This window comes from Vicia villosa, linkage group LG3 (genome assembly GCF_029867415.1).
Source record: "Vicia villosa cultivar HV-30 ecotype Madison, WI linkage group LG3, Vvil1.0, whole genome shotgun sequence".
NCBI lineage: Eukaryota > Viridiplantae > Streptophyta > Magnoliopsida > Fabales > Fabaceae > Vicia > Vicia villosa.
Genome location: NC_081182.1, coordinates 31,668,832 through 31,687,939, shown reverse-complemented (window position 1 = coordinate 31,687,939; position 19,108 = coordinate 31,668,832). Strand labels below are relative to the sequence as shown.

Here is a 19,108-nt window from a genome sequence, read left to right as displayed (position 1 = left end):
GTGGGGTGAGGTGTTACGCGGTATGAAGAATAGATTATCCCTGTGGAAAGCTAAGTCGTTGTCCATTGGAGGCAGAGTTGTTCTTCTCAATGCGGTCCTCTCCAGCTTACCGATTTATTCCATGTCATTTTACAAAGCTCCGGTAAAAATCGTGAAAGAAATTATACGAATTCAGAGTCGATTCTTATGGTGTGGGAATGAGGATAAGAGGTGTATTAATTGGATTAGTTGGGCTAATATTTGTAAACCCAAGAGTGAAGGGGGTTTGGGAGTAAAGAACATAAGTATTTTCAACAATGCCCTTTTGACCAAATGGAAATGGCGCATCCTGTTAGAAGAAGATTCCTTATGGAAAAATCTTCTGAAAGCTAGATACGGTGACATTCATAAAGCTGTGATTATGGGGACGAACTTCAAAGTGCAAAAGAGGGATTCTGTCTGGTGGAAAGACTTGCTGGCAGCAAGTCTGGATTTAACTAATGAGCTTGATTTTTTTGCAGGTAGTGTTAGCTTTGGTCTAGGCGATGGTGGTAAAATCATGTTTTGGTATAGTAGATGGCTGGGTGGGATTCCATTTAAAGAGTTGTTTCCCCTGCTCTTTAATGTCTCTAGCAAGCAGCAGGGTTCGGTCATGGAAATGGGCTCAAGGTACGAAGATCATTGGCAATGGGACTTTCATGTTGCAGCTAACATCTTGCTGGACAACCCAGAATTAATGCAGGAGGCTATGGAACTTATGGAGATTTTGGGAGGAATCTGCCCAACGGAAGGGGTGGTGGATTCTATGAAGTGGTGGCCTACCACGGAAGGTTGTTTCACGGTCAAAAGCTGTTGTTCTTTGATGAGGGTCCGACATTTAGAAGATGAGGTCGAAGCGAACAAACTGGCAGCCATAAAATGGGTGTGGGATGCTGCAGTACCGTCCAAAATAAAGGTGTTCGGCTGGAGGTTCTTCTTAAACAGACTTCCATCAAAAGATCAACTTGTGAGGAGGAATGTTCTACATAGGGAGGATGACAAAATGTGTGTGATGTGCACAAGAGAATATGAGGATTTGGTTCATTTATGCTTCCTGTGTCCTTTCGCTAAGAATGTGTGGAATAGCATAGGATTATGGTTAGACAACATGCTAGATGATTCTATGGTTGGTCACTTTCATTTAGCACATTTTTTGCAGGTTCTGAAGGGTTGTATGAAAAGGAAGAAATTATGCTTGATTTGGCTTACAACGGTTTGGGTCATTTGGAATTCAAGAAACAACATCATCTTTAACAACTCTCTTTTAGTTTTAGATGATGTTATCTTGAGCATTAAGATGGTTTCTTGGATTTGGCTATCAGTTGGTTTGTCAAAGTGCCCATTTATCTTTTTTTACTCTTGGTATCAAGCTCCTTTGGAGGCTTTAAAATCTGTGTAATTAATTCGTTGTTACGGATTTTGAGTACCCATAGTACTCTTATCTCTAATCTAATATATAATCTTGATTATAAAAAAAAAATTCTTACTGTATTTTTTACTTAAACTACTGAAATTTTTCCTGCATTTTTTTTAAACTAAAGTTAATTTTGATATTACCAAACATTAGAACTTACTAGTAGAATCAAAGATGGAGTCCCAGGCACAGTGGAACCCTCTTCTATCATTTTCAACGTTTATCAATCACCACCGTAACCACCTCGCAACTCGTTTCGAAGACACCAAACGCCTCGCCGGAACCCTAATTCAGTCTCACACTCGCACCAAACCCGCCTTCGCCGCTACTTTAACTTCCAACCACGTCGCCAAGTCCCTCGCCGGCACCTCCGTTTACACCGTCAGCAATTCCGACAATGAGTTCGTTCTTATGTCTGATGCCGAAGGTGCTAAGTCCATTGGATTGCTTTGCTTTCGCAAAGAAGACGCTGAAGCTTTCCTTGCCCAGGTTTCTCTCTGTGTAATTTTTTTATCTTCTTTTTTCATTCGGTTAATTTCACGCTGTTGATTTTTTGTTCGTTGTTTTAGGTTCGATCGCAGAAGAAAGAATTTCGAGGCAAGGCTAAGGTCGTTCCTATAACACTTGACCAGGTAGGTTTTTTTCCATTTCATAAGGGGGAACACACGAGTTGATAGTTTTTGAAGCAATGTTAAGCATAGTGTTTATCTTGTATCTTTTACATAGAACTATTCTTCTTGTGTTATAGGTATACATGTTGAAAGTTGAAGGTATTGCATTCCGATTTTTACCCGATCCTGTTCAAATAAAGAATGCACTTGAGGTTGGTATCTGTTTATATTTGTCTTACAATTATTGCTTAAAGTCATACTAGTATTTTTATCATCTGAGTCCGATATCAGTGATAAACTAACTGACAATATTGAACTAGTTAAGTGTTATCAGTTTGAAATGTAAATCATGGGAGAAAGAAGTTTGGTAATATGCATTGTAGTTGCAGTGTGGGAATTAGTTCTGTAACGGAGCTTATATCTTCAACTACCGAACAATTAGCTACTTGTATTTGATTTCATTTTCATTTTGTGTTTATCAGCTCAGAGCAGCCAACAAGGGAGGTTTTGACGGAGTTCCTGTTTTTCAGGTATGTTTTTTTTTGCAGCCTTCGGTCCTTTCCTTCAAAGGACCGTTTGGGCAATGTGGTCACATATTTAAATTAGACGCCAGATGTGGAAATACTAAAATAGTTAGATGGTTTGTAAGCCATGATCATATTATGCTTCCTTTTTACCTATTGATTAGTAATTACATGTGCTTACAGTCAGACCTTTTGGTGGTGAAAAAGAAGAACAAGCGTTATTGCCCTGTATATTTTACTAAGGTTTGTCTAACCGATTGATCTCTTCAATGTTTCACTTACACTATTAAATCTTGATTGGGCATGTAGCTTGATGGAGCAAAATTATATGATAGTTGTCATTTGTTTGTTAAATGGACAGGAAGATATTGAACAGGAACTATCTAAGGTTTCCAAGTCATCTAAAGGTGTTGGAGTTTCTCAACATATAATGGTATAGAATCTGTCATCTCTTGCTCTTGTTTTTTTAGTGCCTGTCAGAAGCTTGTTGTTCCCAAGTTTCTAAGTCACTCTTTATATTAAATCATTTATTATGATTTTGACATTCCAATGAATTTGTCAGAGCCAATTACTAGTTTCCTTAATTTTTTAGACATAGTAAATGACAGCGTATATTTTTTTTGCTGACAAAGACATCATATTTTAGTTAATACTCACAGAGCTGTTATCTCCAAGACTCGTCTTGAATGATTTAACATCTAACTGCCAGTATGATCCACTTGAAAACCTGCTGAACAATTGGTTGAATTATAGTCTTGTGTAATATATTTGTAATTTGCAGTGTGTTTTTCGAATTGCACGGCATCAGTTCCTTATAAGTCAATAATTTAGGCAAAAGTGTTTATGTTATTTATAAAATTCTCCAATCAGAACTGTATGGCCTTGAAAACAATTATGCTGATGTAAATAACTAGTTTTAGTTCTGCAAATAATTTGATTTTTTGTTTCTTAAATTTTATGGCTAACAAAAGCATCTTTTGGAAAGGTCATTTCAATGTGAAAATAGCAATTTGAAGCCCTCTATATAGGATTATAGTTCATAGAGTAAGTTTTTATGATCTTTCTTTCATGAAAAAGGTTACAAGAAAAGGGAAAAACATGTATTTTCATACATAAATGAAAAGTAAATATGTATTTGTGTGGAATTGAGTAATCACATGATCCTCATTGATTTCAATCTGGATACTCTGCTAGATATCTGGTTTTTCAAATGGTAAAGAAGTTAAATGCTAGAGTGTATTGTTTTATAATTTATCAGTCATTTGAATGTTTCTTATTTATTTGCTTACTTTTGATAACCAAGCAGGTTGGTAGCTTTGAAGATGTACTGAAAAAAATCGAGGTAGTAAAGTCTGCATATTAATTATAGTCTATAAACTGGAAAGTAATTTGGATTATGATAATTCTCTTTCTCTCCAACATTGCAGTTGAGTGAAAAGAGTTCAGGGTGGGAGGATTTGGTTTTTATTCCCCCAGGAAAAAAGCACTCTCAACATATACAAGAAATTATTGCTTAATTATCTGGGCACCAAGAGCTAAGCATAGTTTTTTATGGTTTCCTTGAGCAAATTAGACGTATTCCTATCAATTATAGTCAGCTGGTGAGATGTCAGGACCTCTGCCTTCCAGTAATTTGTTTTCTTTTCTTCTTAATATCAATTCCTTCTCATGCAGATTCTGCTTAAGGATTCTCTATATAAGGTATGTCTATAGGTGAGAGGGCATAGGTATATCTGCCAATGTCCATTTAAGGTAAAGGTCCCATGGATTCACCATTGTTGAGTATGTTAAATCCTAATTGTATGGGAATTTTCCAAATACATGTACAGTTTTTTCATTTTAACCGACAGCTGTAACTCTATTGCTTAAATTCTACCTTTCCATGAGTTAAGGGAGAGGTCTTTGGATATGGGTTTGGAAATCAAGTTTAATTAGTCTGCAGGTTTTTAACTATTTGGAGACTTTTAAATATGTGATTAAACTAATAATTTCAATTGAATTTTTAAACTTATTAATAACTCATAATCAAGTCCTTGAATTTAGGGACTTAGTTATACATTATTTAAAAATTTAGGGACATGATTTCAACTTATTACTAAATCTAGAGATCCAATTGGAAGTTGTAAGTTAAGAGACCCACTAACAAATAATTGACAAGTTTAGATATTCAATTAGAAATTTAGCTTAGGGACTATTTAAAATTCTCCCAATAATTTAGAAATTTCAAAAGTTTGTACTAAATAATATTCCTACTCTCAGTAGTTCGCTTTTTACTTAGTTATTTTTAATTAAAAGATAAAATCAATTTAAAGTCATACAATTGATGCTATCAATTAGACATTTTTTCTTCAAATTTAAACACTTGCCTCCTAGAATCATAGGGCAAAACAAACACACATGTGATTATAACATTTATCATAGTGCATATATAAAAAAGCCCAAAAAAGCCTATACAAAAATGTCTAAAAGATTAATTAACATGGGGGCATGTCTTGCGGTGGAGGCGGTAACTTTGCATATAAGGGTTCACCATTCTTCACAATAAACACTGTGTCCATGCCCCAAGTGAGGTGGCGTTCTAGATGACAGTGCAGGAACCATACTCCTGTAATTGAATGAACATTTCGTGCAAGTATGAGTTTTAAACTAAGAAAAATAAAATTGGAAAAAGTAGTTATATATAAATAGTATATAGGAGTATGCTATATGCTATGCTACGTACTTGCCTTGGAAAAAGAAGGATCAGTTTTGATTCTTGTTTATATTACAGAGGTTTTGGTTTGTGTCCCATTTTTCCTTTTTTTTCTTCCTTTTTTCAATAAATTTTAGGTGCTTTAAATATCACTTTACCTTAAGAAAACATGTTCACTAGGACACATACCTGGGTTGGTGGCCCTGAACCTAATTGCAGCCCATCCATTTACAGGCACCATGACATTATTCATAAGTGGAGGATCATACAGATTGTAATTCATCGGATCCTTACTTTTGTTGAAATTGCCAAACCCGAGCCCGACGACATGGAAACTAATTCCATGGAGATGCATGGGATGGTCTAACCCTGTAATCAAATTTGTGTTTTGGAAAACAAGTTCTACTGTTGTGTTATATTCAAAAACTTTAACTTTAGTTGCTCGCCTTGGTGTATTCAAGGTCAGAGGCAAATTATCTCCAGTGAAATCAAATGTATGAGGTGGAAAATTGGGAAATCCCTTTTTGAATACCCCCTTGATTTGATAGTAATAAGCTTCTAGTATGTTATAGGTTGGGTTTTGAAAGCTTACGTTGCTCAAGCTAGCAGCTAAACTAGTTCCATTTGGACCTTCACAGGACTGGCCATTGAGACATGGAAATGTGTTGATAGAAACCGTTGTTAATATATGTTGGCTGATGTCTTTTGGGACTTCATGGGGGGATTTCTCAGGTAAGCTTCTCATGCTTCTGAAGAAGTCAAAAGCTGCCTGTGTGTCTGTAAAGTTCGGAAGATAAGGCAACGGAGGAGTTAAAGGTGGAGTATAACTCCCTATGTATTGTACTCTAGCTGTAGTTGTGGTGTTGTCAAACTCTACTCCCCCAGTTGAGTATGCTCTTGCAGCCAAATAGTAGTGATTAGGTTCTTGGTTGGTATGCAACAATACATCCATTGATTGTCCTGGTGATATGCAAATGTAGTCTTTTGTCATTGGCCTTGTGTACATAGCATCGGTAGCAACAACAGTGAGGTTGTGTTTAGAAATAGCGAAAAACAGTATGAGATTCATTGCGGCATTAACAACACGTAGAAGATATGTCCTTCCCTGCTTTACGTTTAGCGCAAATGTTTCTGGAGATCAAAAGAAAATTAAGAGTTAATAAATGTAATAAAAAAAGTTACACTGCCATTCAATTATTTTCTTGAGGTCAATTAGAGTTTAAGGACTTCCGCTCGCCGTAACTGTAATTGTGGGGAAATGAGGAATCATATTTTTTAATTCAATTTTTTCATACATCTATGCAACAACCGATTGCTACCCGTCTCATAAATGCCACTCTTTACTACACATTTTCTCTGTTTAACTCTTTACTATTTACGGAATAAACCATAAAATATGATAATTCTTAACTACTCTTCAAAATTGAGGATTCTTCAATAGACTAATCTCCAACAAACTATGGATGCAGTAGATAGTTGAAGACTCCTTCAGTTTTGAAGAAGCAGAAGATTTAGTTGTATCCAAATTTGATAGGAATTTAATTTTACGAACGTACAGATGAAAATGGTGGTATTAAATTTTGATTTCGTTGTAAACTTTACATTGATTTAAGTAAGTGTGTACACAAAGGTGAAGGAGCACAGGAAATGAAGCATCAAGAAGCAATTACAACGGTGTACTTAACCCAAAATTCTCATTTCTTTTTAGTTGAAAATAAAAAGAAATGTTGATGCACTTACCCGATGTGGAGCATGGATACAAATCTCCAGGTTGACCATTTATAGTAATAGCATCAGATACTCTTGGGGTTCCTCCACTTTCAACAAATTCTCTAAAAACATCATTCACATCACTCTTCCACCATTCACCTAGGAGTAAAACAATTCAAATAAAAAAAATTCTTCTTGTACATAATATATAATCAATTACAAACATCAAAAAAAATTTCATACCAAATATGATAGGTATGTGTCCATAAGGTTCAGGAAAAGGGTAGGTAGAATTTTTTCTAGGATAGACATGGATAGCACCATGGACAGTTGCTCTTGACCAATCACTATGAGCATGCCACCATACAGTCCCTTCCTCTACTGAAAATATCACTTTTTGTCTGAATATCATTCCTGGTTGAATTGGACACTGAGTTATGTACTCAGGACCATCTGACCATGGATTCTTAGGTTGCTTCACTCCATGCCTGTCCATTTTTAATCAATTAATTTACCATTCGTAATGTTATTTTTGTACATGTATCATCAAAAATTGGAAAAAAAAAATTAATACCAATGTAAAGTTATGTTGTGTTTTCCGTTGTTACGAACATTGACGTAGATTGTATCACCCTTGTAGACTTTGATGGTTGGTCCTGGAAATTTTCCATTCACAGTCAATATGCTTTTTGTGGAACACAATCTTGTGTAACGTGCTTCTTTCACCTGCAACATTACTCAATTAAGATACTATATATGTGATATGCAATAAAAATATGTAAATTATGGTTATGAAAAGAGACTCACAACAAAGTTATAGTGACTCTTAGTTTGAGAACTAAGAGTAATGAAGGAAAAAATAAACAGAATTTGGAGGAACAAATCTTTGTAAAACGACATTTTCATGGAAGATAATATGTTCAACATCACACTATAATGCTATTGCATATAGTTAGTTGGGTTACGAAAACAACATAGTGTTGAAGGGGTTTTATATTTGAATTAAAGAGACTTGTATATTTATTGTTTTGAATAAAGTAAAGAGCTTAGCATATATAGAAGTTAGTTTTGCGTGCTTCAATCTACAAGTTATGGTGAAACCTCACTATTACACCTATATACAAACAATAAAATCAACTTAGGTAGACATTTATTCACTAGGCCCCAAATAATACCCCCTAATTAAAGTAAGACAATTTGAAAATATTTTTGTGTCAAACTGTCTACAAAGAACTAAATATAGTATCTTTTTTTTATAATTTTTTTATTAATACTATTAATTTGTATTAAAATATAAAAAATTAATATTAAATATTAATCTGGCGTGGATCTCACTAGGGGTGGGAATAGGCTGGGCCGAGCTAGGCTTTGCCAAGCCTGAGTCTGACCTGCTATAATATTCAAAGCCTAAGCCTGGCCTGTAGCCTATCATAGGCTTATTTTTTTGGCCTGGGTCTGGCCTTTTTGAAGGCCTGATTGGCCTATTAGCCTACTTAAAAGCCTATTTCATTTGAACATTTGTAAATAAGTCATTCAACTCGTCTTTATATAGACTAACAAATTAAAAGATCAATGAGATTAAATGTTTGTTTGCATTAGTTTATTTGAGTTTACCTAGTAGCATAAATTTTGTGATATTATTTATTTGAGAGAACTTATCGAAACAACTTATGACATTGTTCATAAGATTCTTTTCATCTTATTTTCATAATTTCTTCTAAATAACTAAAATTTATTTTTATATTTTTAATTTAAAGTAAAAAATATAATATAATAATAATAAAATTATTCATATGTATTTAAATAGGTCGGCCTCTTAGGCTTAAAAGGCTTTTTATGTGGCCTGTGGCCTAGCCTTTTTAGCTAAATAGGCTTATAAAAAAGCCTAGGCCTTTTCTATTTATCTAAAAAGCCTGGCCTGACCTAGGCCTACGTAGGCTGGGCCGTAGGCCCCTGTTAGTCGGTCTGGCCTATTCCCACCCCTAGATCTCAGGATGAGAGGCGAGTCACTTTTGTGGCGATTTTTTGAAAAGTTGGGGCATACTCTAAGTTTGGTTTAACGTTGAGGGAGGATGATACTTACGAACACTCCGACGTCCAAGTTAGCGAACGCCGATAATGAGAGGTAATTTGGATAAAAATACCTGTACGTTAATTTGACATTTTGCCCCTCTTTTTATAGTAAGGTCCTAGGATTTTGGGGCCTAGCGTATTATGTGCATAATAATTGTCTAAATATTTCTGTTCTATGATAAGACAATTCTCCTTTAATTATTTATCTCGATTAGGGTATTTTCTTAGTGCATGTTCATACTTGTTTATGAGGTTTTAGAATTTTCTTTGGGTCCATAGTTGAAAAAGTGACGTCCTTGGTCTAACATCATCGGTCTAATGTCACACCAATCTGTTGGAAGCAACTTGAGGGGGGTCAACGAGGGAGCACTTTACTTGGGACACACCTTTGTGAGAGACACACCACATCTCCACCTAAAACCTTAAGGTGATAGGTGTGTGGGTTCTCTCACTTATAAAGTGTTCATTCTTTCCTTTTTTAAACCAATGTGGGACTTCTTCCCCACACTTGATTTTCAACACAATCAACATCAAAATGAATTCTCTTTACTTTTGATCCAGGTCTGAGCAAAATTCCCCCAAGCTTGGTTTTGTGAGACTGAGTCAGGGTATTTCTTTGTGATTTTTAAGGAATGGTTCGAGACATGAGTTCAATTATCCTTGATTAACACACTATTGATTTTATTGATCCTTACCTCTCGTTGCAATTTCTCTTCTTCGTCTTTAACGAGTTATATGAATGAGTTGCAAAACGACGAAACAAAATATTTAAGGATATGGTGATGAGTATGATTAGGCATTCTCCCCTACTAAAGTTACTTTGGGGAGGAAAAATAATGATCGTTGTTTGTATTTTTAATAAAGTACCCGGTAAAATAGTAGCTAAAACCCCTTATAAGTTATGGACTAGGAAATAACCTACCATTAGACCTTTGCACATTTAAGGGATGTCCAGTTAAAGCAAGATCATATAGGCCTCATAAGGATAAGATAAATGCAAATACTGTTAGTTGTTATTACGTCGAACACTCTCGCGGATACAAGGTTTACAATGCCATTATTACAACAATTTTTTAAAAATAAATTCAAGATTCCTTGAGGATGTAGAGTTTGGAGCGAAAGAAATCATAGAGTGTTGTATTTGATGAAGAAAATTTTACTGAGCATGAATAAGCTTTTTTACTTGTCATTCTATCAGTAATAGGTTCAGGAATAAATCAAGATGTTATTCCTAAAATCCCTTAAGATGTTATTCCAAAACATCCTTTAAAAACAACACAACACTGAATTTCTTCCTCAAGTATCACACATAGTTTAAACTCAATAACCTCAAGTGCAACAATTATCAAGAAAATCTATTAGAGAGAAGAGAAATGCAATTTCGGATAATTATTTTGTATTTCTTCATGAATATGAAGATGAAGTTGGCATGATCGAGGAAGATTTTAACAAAATTCGTCAAGTTATGCACAATCTTAACTCTTACAAGTGGATTAATGCCATGAAGGATAATATGAAATCTATGATTGACAATAACGTTTAAAATAACGATAAATTATGTAAAGAAAAGAAAATCATCAGTTGTAAATGGATATTTAAAACCACAAGAAATTTAAAGAGTAAACTTGAAAGCTACAAAGCTCGTCTTGTTGCCACAGATTTTACTCAAAAGCAAGACATTGATTATAAAGATACTTTTTCTCCATTTTCATCGAAAGAATCTTTCAGAAACATAAATGCACCATATGAATGTAAAAAATTACATTTATAAATAGAAACATTGAAGAATTGACTCCAAGAGTAAGTGTTCAACACTTACTCCAAATCATAACCATTGATTATCATTAATCCAACGGTTTTAATTAAAGTTTTATATAATAAAATATTTCCAAAAATAAATAGATTAAATGATCAGTTAAAACCGTTAGATTAATGAAAATCAATGGTTCTGATTTGGAGTAAGTGTTGAACACTTACTTTTGGAGTCAATATAACCCTCCTCATATATATATATATATATATATATATATATATATATATATATATATATATATATATATATATATATATATATATATATATATATATATATATATATATATATATATATATATATATATATATATATATATATATATATATATATATATATAATTTGTATCGGAATACACAAAGTCTATGGTTTGAAAATTCAAAAAAATCATATGCGACCTTAAATATGCTTCTCATCAATTATGTTTCAAATTTCATGAAGTCATATTCTCTTGTAGTTTTGAGAGTAATCTAATTGATAATTGTGTACAAGAGGTGAAAATAGGCTGGACCGAGTTAGGCTTTGTCAAACTAGACTTGTCAAGCCTGAGTTTGACCTGCTAAAAATTTCAAAATTTAAACTTAATTTGTTGCCTATCAAATGTTTATTTTTAGGTCTGAGTCTGACATTTTCGAAGGTCTGATTGACTTATTAACCTACATAAAGTCTATTTATTTGAATATTTGTAAATAAGAATTCAACTAGTGTTAAAATAGACTAACAAATTAAAAAAATTAATTAGACTAAATGTTTATTTGCATTGACTTATTCAAGTTTACCTATTAACATATGTTTTGTGATACTATTTGTTTGAGAGAACTTATGAAAACAACTTATAACATTGTTCATAAGATTTTTTCAGCTTATTTTCATAAGTTCTTCTCGACAACTAAACTTTATTTTGTATTTTACTTTAAAATACAAACACCATATAATAATAAAATTATTCATATTTATTTAAATAGGTCAACCTGATAGGCTTAAAAGACCTTTTTGCGGCATGTGGCTTAATCTTTTTAACTAAATAGGTTTATAAAAAAGCTCAAGCTTTTTCTATTTTAAAAAAATCTGGCCTGGCCTGGACCTATGTAGGTTAGGCCGTAGGCCCCTATTAGTTGGTCTTATCTATTTCCACCCCTAACCATAAGTTTAGAAGGAGTAAATTTATTGTTTTGGTATTATATGTAGAATATATACTTTTAGAAAAGAAACAGGGATGTCAATTGCATCTGTTAATGGGGATCCCTGTGAGGAATATCTGTGCGGAGTTCCGGAGTTGGGGATTTTTTTCCCCGTGGGGATGGGGATGGAGGGAAAAGTTCCCCCGATAACACATTGGGGCGGGGATTGGGAAAGTATCCTCCGTCCCCGTGGATTCCCCGACTCCGGAGATATATGTTAATTTATATATTTTATATATTATATAATTATATAATTTTACAATGTATTAAAAAATGAAGAGTCATTAGAAGTTATAGATTTGTCATACATAATCAACCACTTGCGTTGGACGACATCGGTATTGTGGTAGTAAATTAGTGGAAGTACGGTAGCAAGAAGTTATGTTACTATTTATTTATTTTTACATAAAAATATTAGCAACATCAAGTTCTTTTGCTTTTTTTATTTATTATTGATGCAAGATGTATTTTGATTTTTTTTATAAAATAAAGATGCAAATATATGCGTTTTAAAAATACGGGAAAAAAAACAAAATACTAGTGTCATAGTTTTGATCAAAAAGTGTAGAAATTTTCTTAAGATTCGATCTCCGTGGATATCCGTGGGGATCTGTGGGGATGGGGATGGAGGGAAATATTCCCCCGTGGCGGGGATTGGGAATGGGGACTAAATTTGGGGGCGGGGCGGGGAATGGAGAAGCATCCTCCGAACAATATCTGCCCCGTTGACATCCCTAAATATAAGCTTATTGTCCAAAACCAAAAGATTTATCTCAGAATGTTGAGATGAAAAATCTTGAGTGTGTCTCCTTTGGCTTAGGAAACCAAATACTTAGTTAGAGATTACTCTGAAGTATCTTAGTATTATCACAAGATCTAAATCGAAACAATTATGGATATATTTTTTATGAAAGATAGTTAACAAAGAGACACACTTGTTGCTTGAGGAGACACATTTACTCTTAAACATTGCCCTTTTACAAATCTTGAAATGAAAGAAATTCATAATATTCCTTACGCTTCAGGGAGTCTCATTGGATATTATGACTATTTTTTGCAGAATTCATGCTCATTTATCAGAAGTCATATAGTTTGAATATCATTGGATATTCTTCTCTGATAGAAAACGATTCAAATCTAATTATATCTTCCTCTTGGCTGGAAGAGTCGCCTCTTGGAAATGAGCAAAATAAACATTAGTAGCTCTTTCCACCATGGTCAGGTGTTTGTGGTTTTCATTGAGACATCAAACATGAAACATGGTTGTTGAACTTTGTCATGAGCCTACACATCATTGGGAGCATCAAAATGCCTTTGAATATTATTGTGACAATAATGCAGTTGTACTCTACTCAAGCAACAACATGAATGTTACAAAGTCAAAATTTAATGATATTAAACATTTTGTTGTCAAAGAAAGAGTCTGGGAGAAACAAATTTTGATAGAATACATAGAGACATACTTAATTCTACTTGATCCACTAACCAAAAGCTTAACGCCTAAGACTTTTCATACACATGTTGCTCACATGGGTCTTAGTTTTAAGAATGTCTTAAATTAGTGGGAGCATTACCATATTTATTTTGTTTATTTTATGTTTTATACTTTGGTTTTATCTTTTGGAACAAACTTTGTTATATTTGAGTTTTTGTAGAAGTAAAGTTTATGATTATATATTTTTTTAACATTATATATTTTTTAGGTTATGTGCAAATATTTTGTTTTAAATTGCACCTAAGGAACTTCAGTTTTAATCTCATTAAAGACTTTAATTGCAAAAGGTGGAAATAGATATGATATAGAGATCACATTAATGTGGTTGTAGTCGAAGTTCGGTCACGTTATACATCGGGGATGACAGGTCTGGTGGTTCCATTATTTATGTATGGGGTGAATAAGATTGTACAAGAAAAATCAAAAGATTAATAACATTTAGACGCAGGTTTAAAGAATAATGATATTGTAGGGGGAAATATGAGTCGATGTCCGATGGCTTGTTTCAGAATAATGAGAACTTTAATGGGCCATAACCTATATATGAGCTATCGTCTCAATACATCAGTAGATAAACAATCCACTCCATTCCTTTGAAGAGTACCGAGGTATCAAGAGTACCAGTCGAAGAAGACTCACAAGTCAATAAGTATTCATTTCTCGTCTTTGACTCTCTGTCTATTTCAGAATTAGTACTTGAGACTTTTTCGCTATGGTCCAAGTATTCCTTGATTCTCTTCTTGATCGATCAATATATATATATATATATATATATATATATATATATATATATATATATATATATATATATATATATATGATTTATCCTATGAGAATGTAATTTTTATATGAGAACATGAGAATGAATCTGAACCATTAGATTTTAAAATAAATGGTGAAGATTATGTGTCATCCAGCAAAATGCAAAGTGTATTTTGGGGGAGTCAATCAACGAGAGAATTCTGATTTAGAAGGATACATGTTTCGTCGAAGGGGTAATGCCATTTAAATATTTGGGGATTCCTTTGGCTAGTAGAAAGCTTACAATCCATAACTGTAGGTCGTTGATTGAGAGAATTATGACTAAGATAAAACATTGGACGTCGAGACTTTTGAGCTATGCTAGGCGATGCTAGTTGATTAGGAGTGTGCTGTTTGTCGTCTCAGCGTATTGGATGCAGATCATCCCTTTACCACAGGGTGTCATTAAGGAGATTGAAGCAATTTATCGTAGTTTCTTGTGCAGTGGTAAGGAAACTGTGTGCAGAAAGGCTCCTATTGATCGGGAGCGGCTATATAGTCCAAAAGCTGCTGGCAGACAGAATCTTATCTCCCTGAAGTTGTGGAATAAAGCATCGATGTGTAAAATGTTATGGAGCATCCATCAAAAAGCGAATAAGTTATGGATTTAATGGCTGGAGACATACTATTTTAAAGGCAGCAGTGTGTTCCATTGGCAAATTCCAAATTCTTGCTCTTGGATACTTAAAAAGATTGTCAAGAGTAGGGAATATGCGTGTATAACGAATTACTGGCAAGAAGCAAATAGCAAAGGTAATTTCAAAACTGATTTGATGTATAGAGCTATCCAAGAGGATTTTGTCCAGGTTGATTGGAATAAAATTTTGGTGAAAAAACGTGCAAGACCGCGAGCATTGTTCATCTTGTGGATGTGTCTTTGGAGAAAAATTCCTACGAAGGACATGCTAATTAAATTTGGGATGCAAATTGATGACACCTGTTGTTTTTGTGATGAAAAAGAAACGCTTGATCATCTATTCTTTGCTTGTAGTAGGTTCAAAGATATCTGGAAGAATATCTTACAATGGCTGCAAGTAAAAAGAGACCCAAAAGGGTGGAATTTGGAAGTTGAGTGGTCCAATAAGGAGGCAAAAAAGAAGGGGACAAAAAGACAAATTTTAAAAGTTGCCTTGGCTAAAACAATTTATGAATTGTGGAAAGGTCGAAACGAAAAAATATTTGGAAATAAAGACTTGGATAATCATCTCTTAGATAGTATTATTCTTAATATTAAGATAAGATGTAGTTTGTATAGAAAGTTGAGTATACACATTAGTCAGTATATCTAATTTGTTGTTTTGGTGCCCTGGATCCAAACGATCGGGTTGTGCTTCAGTGTTTTTGGTGAATAAAGTGCTTTTCTTCTTAAAAAAAAATTAAATATTTATTATTTTTTAATAAATATGAAAGTTGTTTTTTTTTCTTCTGATAATTAAGGGCAAAGTTGTGCTTTTTGAGTGTGAGTAAAAGAAAAACTATAATAATAGATGTAAGTATTGCAAAGGAAAAAAAAAAAAAAAAGAAAAAAAAAGAAAGGGTGATACATCAAGCAATTATGAGGTGAAAATAGCTAATAAATCCGAAATGGCCTTATTAAGTAAGCTTGTGATTGACTAATAATTCAAAATGGCCTTATTAAGTAAGCTTGTTATTGGTGTAATTCATAATGGCTTTATTAAATAAGGTTGTTATCGATTAATAAGCCTCTTTGCAATAAATAATTATTACTATTTGTTGGTCTCTGGTTTGTACTCCTAACAAGTTAGGTGTGTATTATGAAGCCAAATTAGATTCCATAACCACTATTAAGGCAGAGATAATGAAAGTCATTACTCTACTAAACACGGTCTCAAACAGATAACACCATAATAAAATGTGTTTATAATGATTAATAAATTTAAAGTATAAATGGATAATATTTTATTTTTGGTGCTTAAGTCTCACGTATATGCATTTATAATTTTTTTGATTATTTAATAAACATTCAATTCTTTATATCATTTATTCATAGCTTTATATTTTAATTTGGGAAGTCTGTTGGTCCCAATGGAAGAAAAAGAGTTTAGTAGATCACATTTTACTATTTTAATTTTATCTCTAATAAGGCAGATATATTTGGTAGCAAGTCTTATGTCTCTCAACGAGGATGATCATAATAAGCACCATTTTTCCTATTTTTTGTGAGTCTAAAATGCACCAAAATACAATTTTTATTATTATCTTATTTTCTTTATATTGTAAAATAAAAATTAAATAATTTGTAAATTTATGAATTATTTGAGAGTTTTTAAATAGGTGTCTAAACTATAAAAAATTGTAAGCAAATCTATGAACTATTTCAATTAAGTCATTCTGTTAAAAAATTGTTAGTCAACAACTAGTCAACACTAACATAATATGTTTATATAATGTAACTAGGTTCCTAAGCTAACTTGCCTTTCGTAATCAAGCCCTTGAACTATTTAAATATATATTTATTTATCTTAAAAAATCTATTGAACTTGTTGATCGTTTAAAACATATCAAAAAATTTAATGTGTAAAAAAAAAAACAATAACAACACAAATAAATAACTCACAAGATTTAGTCTAGTGGTGAAGGTTTAAGTTTTGAGGGTATGTTTTTCTCAAAGTCTTGAATTCGAATTCAACTAGATATTAACAACCGTTGTGTTGGACCAGTCCATACAAAATTTTATTAAGAGGTTTTGGTTTGGTCCCCCTTTTATATTTTTTGTATTCGTTTTTTCTTTTGATTATTAATATAATCCTCTGTTTTGTTTAAAAAGAAAAAACCTACCACCAGTGATATCAAATACTATCTTCGGTCCCATTTATAAGAAAAGATTTTTTTTAAATACATTGAATAAATAATGTATTTGAACAATATATTGCTTAGATACATTAAAAAGAGAATCTTTACTTATAAATGTAATATGAGGGAATACATAACAAACAAGTGATATAAAAGACAAGAATATAAAGAAATATGTTCATGCAGTTCAATCCAACCAATCTATTCTAGAAGAAAAATTAACTCTTTGATTCATTATTATGGTCAAAAATTATTACAAGAAAATAATCATCTAAATTTTTAAAAATATATCTATTTATTACTCTAAATATTTTCTAACTCTATATAAACCATGCAAAATTAAGTAGAGCCGTCAAAATAGTCTAATCTATATAGACCAATCCGTTAAGTCCAATAAAACATAAGGCTTATGCTTTAAAATTAGAGGATTTCTTTATTGACCCCCTAATCTTTTTGGTCACTCGCGGCGAAATTTCTAGAATGTCCTTATATTTTGGAAATGCATCTCTGAAATCATTTTTTTTCTGAAAAAAAGTTGATTTCGAAAGTGCACTTTCGAAAATACCAAAAAAAAAAAGGTGATTTCGGAAATGCACTTCCGAAAACACCAAAACAAATGTGTTTTCGGAGATGCATTTCCAAAATCACTTTTTTTTTGGAGAGGTGTGTCTTCGAAGATACATATCCGAAATATTCCAATTTTTGGTCTTGGAATGTTTCGGATATGTATTTCCGAAAAAATTCAATAATTATTAAAAAATTAAAATCAAGGTGAATCAATATAATTAATAGTATAATTAATTGTATTAATAAATAATATATTATTAAATATATATTATTATAATTAAGATGTAATAATAATATTAACCTAATAAATATTTAAATTAAGGTTTTATTTTGTATAAAAAATTAATAATAATAATAATAATAATAAAGATATTTATTTTCTATTTTTCTTATGATAAATCATTTTATAAATTAATTTTCAAAAACAATTTTATAGTTATTAAAAATCATTTTATAAAAAAAATTTCCTAAACAATTTTAAAGTTAAAAATTATTTTACAAACTTATATAAATTAAAAACATTCTAATTTCATAAGTAAATTTTGAATTATATAAAATTAAATATAAAATTTATTCACTAAATAAAATTAAGACAAAATCTTCTTTTAATTTTTTTAACTAAATGAAAAATGATATTTTAATCATAATTAATTATGAAAAATGATTTTTTTATCATAATTAATTATAAAAGATGATTTTCTCAATTATTATTATTATTATTATTATTATTATTATTATTATTATTGTTATTATTATTATTATTATTATCATTATTCTTACTTGATCTATTTCATTATTATTATCAACCGTAGAAACATGAATTGAAATTATTTATGACTACATTTTAATAATTGGAATTATTATAATTTTTTTGTAATTGAAGTTATTTTTAAATTTTAAAATATGAATCAAAATAGAAATATATAATAATAATTATTTATAATTCATAAATTATATCAAATTTATGATATGTGAATTAAAAATTTTGAGATTTTTTCCGGAGATACATCTCCGAAATCTGGGAAAATCTAATAAAGTTTACTTCGGAGATGCATCTCCGAAGCAGGGGTAGTTTGGAATTTTCGCAGAAGATTTTCCCCATAGGAGAGTCGATAAAGAAATTCTCTAAAATTATTTCATAAAGACTTTTTTTATTTATTTATTTCAGTCCTAAAAAATTCGTTACTTATTAAGATTTGCCCATACCATATGAAGCTTTAATAGCCTATTTGATCCAGTTAAACATTTTAAAATTATGTTAATATATCTGTTGTTTCACTAAAATATAATATATTGGATTGCCTCACCTTGTAAATTTTACTTCTTATATTATAAATTATATATTTTTATGTTTAATAATATACAATTAATATTATTGAATTAATATTAAATTAT

At 31.7% G+C, this 19,108-nt stretch overlaps 2 protein-coding genes across 3 annotated transcripts; one reads left to right on the top strand and one right to left on the bottom strand.

Moving 5' to 3' along the window:
- Positions 1 to 1,558: 1,558 nt before the first annotated feature.
- Positions 1,559 to 4,520, top strand: LOC131660872 (protein TIC 22, chloroplastic). 2 transcript variants are annotated; one of them, XR_009301053.1, is made up of 9 exons: positions 1,559 to 1,921; positions 2,002 to 2,064; positions 2,181 to 2,255; positions 2,526 to 2,573; positions 2,751 to 2,810; positions 2,929 to 3,000; positions 3,874 to 3,909; positions 3,995 to 4,168; positions 4,242 to 4,520. XR_009301053.1 is itself a non-coding variant. In XM_058930228.1 (8 exons), the coding sequence occupies exons 1-8, from the start codon at positions 1,607 to 1,609 to the stop codon at positions 4,082 to 4,084; spliced, it is 759 nt and encodes a 252-aa protein (XP_058786211.1). In that variant the 5' UTR covers positions 1,559 to 1,606; the 3' UTR covers positions 4,085 to 4,520. The 2 variants fall into 2 exon arrangements, 1 of the variants encoding a protein (XP_058786211.1); XM_058930228.1 differs by having other exon boundaries at positions 3,995 to 4,520.
- Positions 4,521 to 4,829: 309 nt separating this feature from the next.
- Positions 4,830 to 7,976, bottom strand: LOC131660871 (laccase-15). Its single transcript, XM_058930226.1, has 6 exons — positions 7,777 to 7,976; positions 7,544 to 7,695; positions 7,213 to 7,457; positions 7,000 to 7,128; positions 5,449 to 6,390; positions 4,830 to 5,172 (listed from the first exon to the last, which is right to left on the bottom strand). The coding sequence occupies exons 1-6, from the start codon at positions 7,894 to 7,896 to the stop codon at positions 5,042 to 5,044; spliced, it is 1,719 nt and encodes a 572-aa protein (XP_058786209.1). The 5' UTR covers positions 7,897 to 7,976; the 3' UTR covers positions 4,830 to 5,041.
- Positions 7,977 to 19,108: the final 11,132 nt, after the last annotated feature.

Excerpts from the sequence above, each read along its gene's own strand:
- LOC131660871 (XM_058930226.1), bottom strand. The coding sequence starts at position 7,896 with ATGTTGAACATATTATCTTCCATGAAAATGTCGTTTTACAAAGATTTG. Across the intron at positions 7,129-7,212 it reads ACACATACCTATCATATTTG|GTGAATGGTGGAAGAGTGAT; the intron begins GTATGAAATTTT and ends TTTTACTCCTAG. Across the intron at positions 6,391-6,999 it reads GTATCCATGCTCCACATCGG|AAACATTTGCGCTAAACGTA; the intron begins GTAAGTGCATCA and ends TTTGATCTCCAG.
- LOC131660872 (XM_058930228.1), top strand. The coding sequence starts at position 1,607 with ATGGAGTCCCAGGCACAGTGGAACCCTCTTCTATCATTTTCAACGTTT. Across the intron at positions 1,922-2,001 it reads CTGAAGCTTTCCTTGCCCAG|GTTCGATCGCAGAAGAAAGA; the intron begins GTTTCTCTCTGT and ends TCGTTGTTTTAG. Across the intron at positions 3,910-3,994 it reads ATGTACTGAAAAAAATCGAG|TTGAGTGAAAAGAGTTCAGG; the intron begins GTAGTAAAGTCT and ends CCAACATTGCAG.